General features: G+C 48.5%; 3 protein-coding genes across 3 annotated transcripts; 1 reads left to right on the forward strand and 2 right to left on the reverse strand.

The window, feature by feature from the left end:
- Positions 1-389: 389 nt before the first annotated feature.
- Positions 390-1,403, forward strand: NCU03446 (hypothetical protein; the record flags this gene model as incomplete). Its single annotated transcript, XM_951639.1, has 2 exons — positions 390-849; positions 997-1,403. 2 exons carry the CDS (start codon positions 390-392, stop codon positions 1,401-1,403), a joined length of 867 nt encoding a protein of 288 aa, XP_956732.1.
- NCU03445 (prolyl 4-hydroxylase) lies at positions 1,199-3,368 on the reverse strand. The gene has a single exon (XM_951638.2). It carries the CDS (start codon positions 3,258-3,260, stop codon positions 1,770-1,772), a length of 1,491 nt encoding a protein of 496 aa, XP_956731.1. The 5' UTR covers positions 3,261-3,368; the 3' UTR covers positions 1,199-1,769.
- Positions 3,369-4,284: 916 nt separating this feature from the next.
- Positions 4,285-7,239, reverse strand: NCU03444 (hypothetical protein). Its single transcript, XM_011395242.1, has one exon. The coding sequence runs from the start codon at positions 7,094-7,096 to the stop codon at positions 4,622-4,624; it is 2,475 nt and encodes an 824-aa protein (XP_011393544.1). The 5' UTR covers positions 7,097-7,239; the 3' UTR covers positions 4,285-4,621.
- Between the last annotated feature and the right edge of the window lie 3,314 nt (positions 7,240-10,553).

A 10,553-nucleotide genomic window follows, 5' to 3' on the forward strand; every position in this document is an offset into this window, starting at 1 on the left:
ATGAAGTTGTATTGATTGGCGTGAAAAAAAAAGGGGGTTGTTTACTTGCGACGTTGTGCCTCGTCTTTGTGCTTATAAGCTTCACCACGAGAGTTGGTCTTGAAGTTCCGGCTCTTGCTCGTCCATCCCTGGTCGATAGCATTGCGCCTTCCCTGATGATGGCTCGAAGTGTATGTCGTGTAGTTGCTCTTGACAGACGTTGAGATTCGGGATCAACGAGAAGAAGCAGCTAATCTTGTGAGCCTGAAACTCCGAGACACACCTCTTCTCCAAGTCCTTGCTCACCGCATCCTTCTAACCCATCCACCACATTCTATACAGACAGTATCTTGAATACAAGCGTACCGAAACCCGTTATCCTTACTCCATCTATCGCCATCCGACCAACAATGGAATCTTCCACCTACATCTACAACCTCCCCACGTACAGCCTCCCCTATCCCGAACACCGGTTCTTCTGGGCCACCCGCATGGCCAATCTACACCTAGCGTTCGACCTCATTCGCCGATTCAAACTCAAGACTCCGCGGTTCCTCGCATCATGGGAGGAATTCCTACTCCATGAACCTCACCCAGAAAGCCATCCCATCCTTGTCCAATACTGGCCGATGAAGGCCGTCAACAACTTGCTGGTCATCATGGAGACTCTACGGAGTATTTGCGATTCACCGATCTTTGCGTTCGAAGGGTTGTCTGTCATTGAGCCGTGGGCGTTGTGGTACTTGGCTGCGGCGATGGCGCAGACTTGGACGGGGGACCCGGTGGGGCTGATCAGCGGGGTGCCGGAAGACGTGTCGACCGAGGAGCTGCAGAGGTTGACGAAGGAGCTTCATGTGGAGATTCGGAAAGGTGAGTGATATGTTTTCATGCTAAGAAACCGTGGTTTGCAAGAGAGTGGCGCGCAAAGTGTGCTGTGGTGGTGTGTCCATGCTATATGGGACAAGTTGGGGATATATGCTGACATTTACTTGTGTTTTTTTTTTTTTTTGCGGATAGTGAGCACCAAGATCTGGGCTACCAATTTCGCCTATTATCAATACATTCTCGATTATCGATGGCACGACGTCCAATTTGGAAATATGAGGGATAGCTACGACGGAGGCCAACAAGATGCAACTGAACATGAGGAGTATGTGGAAGACGTGGAAGACGTGGAAGACGTGGAAGACAACGTGGCACACGATGCGCAAACAGGCGTGCAGGATGAGATGGCAATGGAGGTACGAAGTGACAAGGACCACGACAGTGGCTATTGTAGTATGGAAGAGGAGACGCAGGAGGATGGCATTAACGCTGACGATGACGGTGATACCTCTAGTGACGATGAAGCGGTGTTGACTCCTTCCACAGAGTCGGACGCCGAAGAGACCGAATGTCGTCAAGAGCGTGAGTGGCCTCAATAGCTTGAGTGGCATCCAGGATTTGGACCTTGTTCGAAGATTGACTGCCGGATCCAAGACGCCAATAAGGCCATGGGTGCTCTCCGTGGCTTGAAGCTTGACCCTCATCTACAGACTAACCGTTGTCCGATGTAGCAGGATTCCCGAGGTCGAGGAAAAGCGAGAAGGCGGAACGTTGATTACAGGTTTCTTGTATTTCTCCTGATGTATAGGCCAAGCTATGGTCTAGCGAAGCATTTTGGCTTTGAGTTGTTTAGCGTTGTCCGACGAGCTTCAAGCGTTATCAAGTTGATACCGCAAGGTAATGACAGACTGTATATTGAATCCTCGGACAAGATACATAGGTCAACCAAGATGACATCAAACACATCAGTCCACCCGTCCAGGGTCGACATCAAACTCGACATCCGTCCTAATAATGTACTTGGCTCCCTTCCTCACACCAGTTCCCTCATGCAATAGCGCACCATGATTTTCGCCATGAGGGAACACTGCCACCGAGCCCATAACCGGCCTCACCGGGTGGGCATTCATGACACCGTCACGTACGCTCGGCGTAAAGAAGGTCGTCTCGCCACCCTCAAACTCATCATTCAAGTACATGAGGAAGGTAAACAAACTCGACTGCTTCTTGTCCGCCGGCGAGGCATCGTACATGTACTTGCCCGTTGTAGGGTGAATGCCAGAGGGAGGCCAGGCGCCGTCGAAGTGGCAGCGATACTCGGCTCCGGGAACGTAACGATAAACCCTGAAGCGACGGTTGATGCCCCGCGCCTTTCTTCCAGCATCGTGGGTAGGGATGAAAGGCCGCACACGCTCCCAAAGAGCATCGTGGAAGGTTTGGTCAACAATCCAGTAGACGTTGTGGGCGAGAATGCTGGATTCGGAACCATCTTCCTTGATGGGCGCGTCGGGGAGGTAGCCGACAGATTCGGTGGCAGCGATGATGGACTTGCACTCGGCGGGCGAGAGGACATCCTTTAGGATAGAAAGGGAGGGGACAATGGGGTGTTGGTGCTTGGTGATGGTCGGGGGGGTAGGTGAAAGAGGAACGGCACCTTCGTCGCTGAGGTGGAGGACAGCTGGGTGGAGGTTGGGTGGTTTCCGTTGAGGTCCGGGAGTAGTTTCGATGGCCTTGAACAAGTCCTTGACATTCGGTGGGCATACTGAGAACAATGTGCCATCTAGAACGGATTGCCGCATGGGGAATGGTGTTGCTGATGGCTCTCGGATATCCCACATCTTCTGAAGCGCAATGGGACCAGTCCATGCTGTTGAAGACGAGTCCCCAAGCCCGGAAGCATCAATTGGCTGTCCGGTGGCTCTCAGAATGGCGTCCATGATCCTGAGCAGCTCGGGCCGACTCTGCCTGTTGGTCGTTTCGGTTTGCGAAAGGCCGCTGGTGATGTCGAGATCTCTGACCCAGCGGCACAGGGCGCCTAGCCTGGGGATGTCGCCACGGATGCGCATCTCGGCCAATGTAACGAGGGCATCGACAAACTTGCCGTCGGCCAGGAAGCCGGACACCTTTGCGGTAAGGTTGGCGTCGGAGCTGGAGTTGATGCCCGTGGTGCAGGCCTGTCTGAAGTCGTAGACGACGGAGCGCAGTTCCTTGCACGCCTTGGACTTGATGATGGCGGGGTTCTCAGCCAATGTGCGAAGGGTGTCAACTGTGACTTCCAACTCCTCCTCCGAGACCACTGTCGCGATGCTCTTGGGTTCAAATCGGTCGACTTCGGATCCGGATTCGGCTGGAGGGGAGGGCAGAGCGCCGGCGGCCGTCTTGGATCGCTTGGCCGACGACTCGGTCGATTCGACATTCTGCTTGCGTTTGGCCGCCGCCTTTTTGGACTTTGACATGTCGGGCTTCTTCGGTGACGACTCGGGGGGTAGCGTAGGTATGTGTATGGCGAGTCGACGGTGTTGTCGATAGTCGAGGGCGACGGTGGTGTTGTTGGCAGAGGCAAAATCCAAATTCGGTGATGGAACGTTGACGTCCACAAATCTAGGCCCAGTCTGACGCGGGGATGTGGGGCCTGCCCACGCTACTAAATTGTAGTGGGCCCAAGCTCCACAGCTGCTGGTGCCTGCATCCTCTTGCAAAAGGAGCCGCCGTTACAAAATAATGCAAGGCCGCGCTCAATAGCCCTACAAGTTAATCTATTGCCCATGTTCAACTTCAACTGATACATCCACAGCACCATCCGAGCCAACGATCCGCACGATTCCTCCCACTGGTCCTGTGAGCTCAAAGCATCTTAACCTTGATACTATATCATTTCGTATGTGATTAATTACACCAACAACTTACCGTCTGTACTGACTGTGTGGCACACGCACCTCGTCACCAACATGAGGTTTTCGAAGAAAGTGAACTTGGGAGGGACACTCCCTTTCCATATCGTCGACACCCCTTCATTCATCCAGCTTTTTACATTTTCAGCTTCGGCGAACCTACATTTTCTTGTTATACATAAGTATTTCTCACAACATTTAGCCAAATCTAACGTTCAACTTGCCTTCTATTTGACGTACTTCACTCCTTCATGCAACCCCTACGATTATGTCAACAGTGGTGATTTGACCCTGCCAAAGTGCGTTTGGGAGCGGATGACTTTACGAGGGAGAATGGAAACCTTTGAAGGAGTTATTGTCCCGGTTCAAAACTATATGCGAGCCACTGAGAGCTTCTGCGAGTACCTGAAAACGCAAGTCCCTGACCAAGCTTCTTCAAGACCCTTGGAACACATGGCTGGTACAGGAGTTGGATAAGCAGGTCATTTTCTCAAGCCACTTGAGTGAAATATAGATCCCAAGCTACAGAAGAAGAAGGACAACATTGCAAAAAACAATTCAACAAAGTTAAATGAATTATGAAGGAGGCCTAGACATATAAATAAATGACAAGGAGGCACGAAGTACTACAATTTAGTGGGCCCAACATATTTGAAGACAACTTGGGGAGAGGAAAGGTTGAATTGGCCAAGCCCGTCATGAAGTCAGCGCCGGCGGGAGGCCACGAGTACAGTGAATTCAGCGGCAAGTTGGTGGTGTCCAGAGACGGGTGAAAGGCGCATTCCACACCGATTTCTTGCTCTAGTAGTAGAAGGTATCTAGACCTGGGCTGGCGGCTCATTCCTCCATGACCTTCCGAGCAATCAATTTAGCATTTCCCCCGTCATTGAATTCACTTCGGCCGAGTCCCGAGATGACCCCTTTTCTCAGCATAGTCGCACAATAGACTCCCTAAAGATACCCGGCGATGGCCTATCGTAATCGTGGCGGACGGAGAAGTGTTGTAGGTGTGCTCGTTCATACATCGTTTCTGGTTGTCCATTCAAAAGCCTTGTCACTGGCCTCAACATCATAACGAAGATTTCGTACGTATCTATCCCAATTTCTGATGTCATTATCATACCATGAACATTGACTTCTTCTTTGCGCGTGAGGTAAGTGGAGGCCCCGTCATCTCCGCCTTTTGGTTCGGTGTCCTCAAAAAGACATTGGGGAGCATCGAATGTCTCCCCTTTCAAGAAGGGGGGTGATGTAACAATCCAGTATCCTCCCAGTTTCCGGTAGCTGTTCCCAGATACGTGCCACTTCATCTTCATATCCATGACTGTTCCTTTGATCAACAAGTACGGCGGGAACTTGTTCTCTTGATGTGACAGATTGTGGATCTTTTCGTTGTCTTTCACCCAGTCGAGCCTCTGTAAAAGACCTGCTTCGTCTTCATATTCTACGTGCACTGTGGTGCAGCAGTCGAAGACTCTAGGTTTGTTATACCCCTTTCCAAGTTCTATCGTGCAGCCCTTCCAACCAGCCCATGTCCAACTTGGAAATCCTGGCCTTCGGAGATGTCTTTCCCGATCTGTGGGCATGCCCATGGTTCCGAACTCTAACGACTCCCAAACGTCAAACCATAGGAGACTATGCACCAATCGACATGTAAGCTCGTCAACTGGGGACTCTGCACCACGCAACCGAGGACCTCCCGCCCAAAATTCTTGCATTGAAGCGGTTGGCATTGTGGAAGGACGACCGTTATTTTGACCTCCTCGCGCAAAAGGAATAACAGGTAGGCCGCACAAGAATGAAATCCTGTCCTCTGTTGTTTTCGAGGTATTGAAGCTCAAGTACCTTCCAAAAACGCCAGCAATGGCATCCAAAGTATCTTCGTCAAAGGCAAGCTGCCTTTGCGCAAACTGCTCGATTATATTCCAGGCTGTCCTGGGATTTGACCAAACGGCAATTCGCCGTGGGAAAATACAGCGAAAGTCTGTTTCGTAGTCCTCGAATGAAATATGTTCAGAATCATCATATTGATCATTCTCATCATATTCGCAAGAAGGACTGAACCTACGAGGAAGAGGTAGCGATAGAACTTCATCGCCATGCATCTCATAGCATTGGAAGTAGGTCAATTCGTCTGTAAAGACAAGTCGGCGCTTCGACAATAGCCCCTCTTGGTAGGTCCAACCACGCGTATTCCACTTTGATGCAGCAACCAAAGCTCTGGGCTTTCCGTAAAAAACCAGGGATATTTCTTCGGTCACTTGCACACTGAGTTGTTCTGTACGATGGCGTGAGCTAACGCCCGGAAGTCCGTACTCTGGCCCGTCTCCGGCTGCCGCAATTATGGTCAAGACAGAACAGGAGTATATCCTGTCCATCTTCCGGATCTGGAGGTGTTTGACTGGTGAGTCATTTTGGGGAATACAATACCGGTCGATCCACAGGTATCTGTATCCTAGCCTCTTGACGACCTCAACTGTATCGCTGATGACCAGGGGTAAGTCGTCTGGTAAAGTGACCGCATCTTCCCGTAAGACCGGCCCATGGGATCCAGCCTCGCCAGCCTGACCCCAGACATAACTGAGCGTGACATATTCAACCCGGCCTGGCTCTCCACCACCGGCCAGAAGGTCAACAGCGGACACGATCTTGGTTGTCGTGCAATCAATGACCTGAAACCCCGGGATCGTGACAACATCGGCATCATCACCATCGCCATCGCAATGAATATGATCCGAGTGACAAAGGCTCAACCACTCCCCAATGACGTTGTAGTTGACTTGATGGGGAATGATCCTTCTAGCAAGTAACCCGCCCCCAGCGGCTCTTTTCCTGGTCAATCCTGGAAACTTTGGACCATCAACCACCCGCAGAATTGCATTGTCTGCAGCATGAAATATTCTGTCATCGTACCCCCACCACTCTATAGGTCTCATGCGTCTAACCACAAATTGCAGTGCACAAACGTCTTGCACAGAATGCTGGATGCAATTTCCGTCCTCACACCCTCGATGCTTGATCGGGAAGCCAGCTAAGGAATGGAAATTCTCCAAGATAAGTTCGTATGGAGAATTGGGGCGGAATACATTCTCGCTTCTTGGGGCGATGTCTCTGGATCGAATTTGGCACTCGTTGTAGAATTTGCAGAAGCAACACGGTGGGTCGGATCCATTTGTCGACTTGGGGCCAGGCCAGCCATGCTTTTGGCGGGCATAGAATATCTGGTAACACTTGCATCTCTCTATGTGTGAGATATTATCGATATAAGGACGTTCGTGACTGGCGAAAAGAGCTTTGAAGTCGATCTGGCTGCATGCTGAGCAGAGGTGCGGGCGCGGGGGGTGATCGTGTCCGTTCTTGGGATCCGGGTAACCCAGGCCCAAATCTGTTGGGTCCTCCATATCTAGGCGACGTTGAGATTGTGCCAGGGCTTGTATGAGATACTCTTGAGGTATTGTTGAATTACTGATGTGAATGGGCTTGTGGTGTTGTTGTTGTTGTTGTTGTCGTGGCGGTTGGGCGCCAACTTGCAGCCAATGTCCTGGTGCTTACTGGTGAAGGATTCAAGTTGGTTGCCTGATTGGAGGAAAAGAAAGTAAGGCTCAAAACCCCAGCTGGGAGCTCAAATACCCCGCCAGTACACCCCAGGACATCATTGCACCTTCCAAACTCCCCTTTACTTCCAGATTGAGGCTACAACAGCCGCCCAGCCAAGAATGACTGCCATGCATGTTAGGCTGTTAACTCGATTCCTAAGCTGGCGGTCATCGGAGCCTCCCACACATGCTTGCGATCGGAATCATTAAGATGATCTACTAACAAGAAGAAATAGTGAACAATGATCGTGAATGCAAAACAGTCGATCCAAGATTCATGATACCTAATTAAGGGGTTGATACCCTTGTGACTTGTACGAGCACACACATGTCGTCCCTTGGTTCAACAAACCGAAGGCTCAGCTCTAGAGTTTCGATGAGGTGCCTGGGCCGGGGAATCCTTCAGTTCCACCCAACAAGAACAAGAAGAAAACCAAGAGCTAGTTGCTGCCTGGCACACAAGTTTTCACTCACTCAGCACCTCAAGTTCGGAAACTGACGGGATTTTTTCTGGCACTTATAGGCAACAACTTCCTCTTCAAAGCAATACAAGATGGAGCGCAAAGTGACCTGAATGGGTGAATTCATCTCTTTTCAACAATCACCATCATCTCTCAGCCATTCCAATCACAGATCATAACGGGAATCTCTTCCCACTCTCGATAAATCTGGGCACTTCTACCCGCTAACTAAAGTCCCTTTGCCCCATCCTACCCAGTGTCCAACTAACACCACTACACCAGAATCATCCGTAAAGGTAGTGAAAGATATTGATGGCGGCTACTACTCTACACCAAAGCCAGTCAATCAGTCGAGAAACTGTCTGATTGTAGAGGTATCTTTCACTCGACAAAGACAACCCACTCACTTTGCACCTCTAGCAAGTCTCGGCATCATATTTCCAGAGGTATCTCATCTCGTCGCAGAAAGCGCAGATGCACTTGCCGTCGAGGCAGGCACAAGTGGCTCCGCAAGAGTCACGGGCTTCGATCTCTTGGATGCTTCAGGATTGGCCTTGGCGGCGGGAGCGGCGAGGGTAACCGCGACGAAGAGGAGGGTGAGGGCGAGGGCGAGTTTCCATTTCGCTTGTTGGAATGTATGAAAGTGGTTCCTTCGCCGAGCCGAGATGTTGGATTTGAGGAATTGAGACGTCGGGGTTTGTTGTTTCGGTTGAAGTGGTTTGCGATGCTGATGTCGGATTGAGTAAGGGTCTAGCAACGTCACTTCATCATTCTTTATCACTGGAACTTGTACAGTTCATCATTGAAACATATAATCATCACACACAGCCAATCCGGGTCAAGAGTTGCAACAGGATACCCCTCTTGTTGCATCTTGCTGCAGTGCTAGGAGATGGCTCCTCGCTTCTTTGTCGCGGCTGTTAAAGATGTTGACTGATTTGAGTTTGAGAGGCTAGAGCAACAACAAGCATCTAATTCATTATGATACAAATACTATTCCGTCGCAGGAGATTGTGCAAAGGTCAAGCTGGACTTTGGGTATCGGTCGGCAATGATGGCTGATGACTAATGAATGCAGAGCAGCAAAGTCAACTGACAGTGGGACGTAGGATCAAAAAGCGAAGTAAAGCCGGAGCCTGAGTGAGCATAGTACTCGCTTACCCACTTACCTCGAGCTACCTTCCTACGAGTAAACATCTGAGTGAACCAAGGCTCTAGTATAGGTTCGACAATCGACTGCGTGAAGTTCACGCAGTCTCGAATAATACAGCGACAGCGGCGGTGGGGAAAGAAGGCACACGCAGGTTTGTGCTTCAGTTCACTGCCTGCATACCGTGTTGATCGATCGGTCATTGTCATCCAGTTTCCGATAACATGTTCGTTGACCGCGACTGCTCGAACCGCCACGCCTAACTTGGAAGGCTGGCATCCATCATGTCAACCTAGTAGTAGAAAGAGAAAGAGAGAATGAAAGAGATAGGGAAGCGAAGAGAATAGAAAGGGAAGAAGGAAAGAAAATAGAAAGGGAAGAAGGACGTAAGGTTCAAACCCATCACGTGCGTGTTCAAAAGATTGATGAGAGTGCCTTCGCTCCTGACTACAGGGTTGTAGGCTCTACCAGTCTTCTTGGCAAATAACAATCAAGTTATTGAATAATGCAGTGTTGTCAGTTTGGGAATGCGAAGAAACCAAGGGCAAGGACACCCCCAAACAAAGAGAATACCAGTGACCAAGGGGCTCGGTTTGACGACCGACCTCGAAGTCTAAATAGAGTTACATACGTATTCCTGTATGCGTACAAATCATTAGTACATTGGTAGCACATCATCACTACTAAATACCAAATCCCCTTGCCAAGATCAAGTAGGTCTGAACTCGCTTTGATATTTGCCCTTCATTCATAGCGGGTGGGATAGGGGGGTAATGAGCTGATGAATCACCGAATTATTACCGCTCAATTGAATATAACGTCTAACTGCGTTGCGCGCATACGTCCCGGCGTACTAGAAACAACTACTCAAATAACAAGCCACTCAATAGGTACTAAACGGGATAGACACTTAAACAGCTTATAGGGCCTAAGCTATACTATATATTAAGCGGCTCAATATAGAATAAGCCGTATATTAACAATTCATAGTATATTAAGCGGCTTATAAATTTAAGTAGCTTAAGGTATTTAAGTAACTTACAATAATTTAGATTAAATACTCCCCAAGGCTAAATCCAGGTTTGCGGCGGGTATTTGAGTACGTATAGGCTACAATATAATCTACACTTTAATTTCTACCCCCCTTTTTATATAAATATAAAATAATTTAAATGCTATTATATAGCAACGCCCCGACTATACTCACTATATATCCGTCTCCTATTAACCCGCCGTACCTTTTTATCGTTAAGCGAAGTAAATATCCTAATTAATATGTAAGAATTCTATATCGTCCGTAATTTTAAATTCGTATTCGTTTTTAATCATTATTAATTGTCACTTATCCAGTCCAATACTATATAAATAATAGGGTACAAAATAGTATTTATCGCAATATAAAGTAGGGAGGCTAATAATTGTTTAAATGTAATCTTCGGATAATTTAGCGATACTAATATATTTGCGGACTCCTATAGCGTTATAGATTACAGCAGTTTTTACAATTAGTAAATCGGTTAATTGCTCCTTATTATAAATAATAATTAAAAGTATAATAATTAAAAATATAGAGATAACGGAGGTTATACCTAAATTTATTGTATTATAGTAGTATTAGTAGAAATACTAATAAATATATAGTATAGTATGT

This window comes from Neurospora crassa, linkage group II, assembly GCF_000182925.2.
Source record: "Neurospora crassa OR74A linkage group II, whole genome shotgun sequence".
NCBI lineage: Eukaryota > Fungi > Ascomycota > Sordariomycetes > Sordariales > Sordariaceae > Neurospora > Neurospora crassa.

What these genes read in the sequence shown, in the direction of transcription:
- NCU03445 (XM_951638.2), bottom strand. Translation starts at nt 3,260, where the DNA reads ATGTCAAAGTCCAAAAAGGCGGCGGCCAAACGCAAGCAGAATGTCGAA.
- NCU03444 (XM_011395242.1), bottom strand. Translation starts at nt 7,096, where the DNA reads ATGGAGGACCCAACAGATTTGGGCCTGGGTTACCCGGATCCCAAGAAC.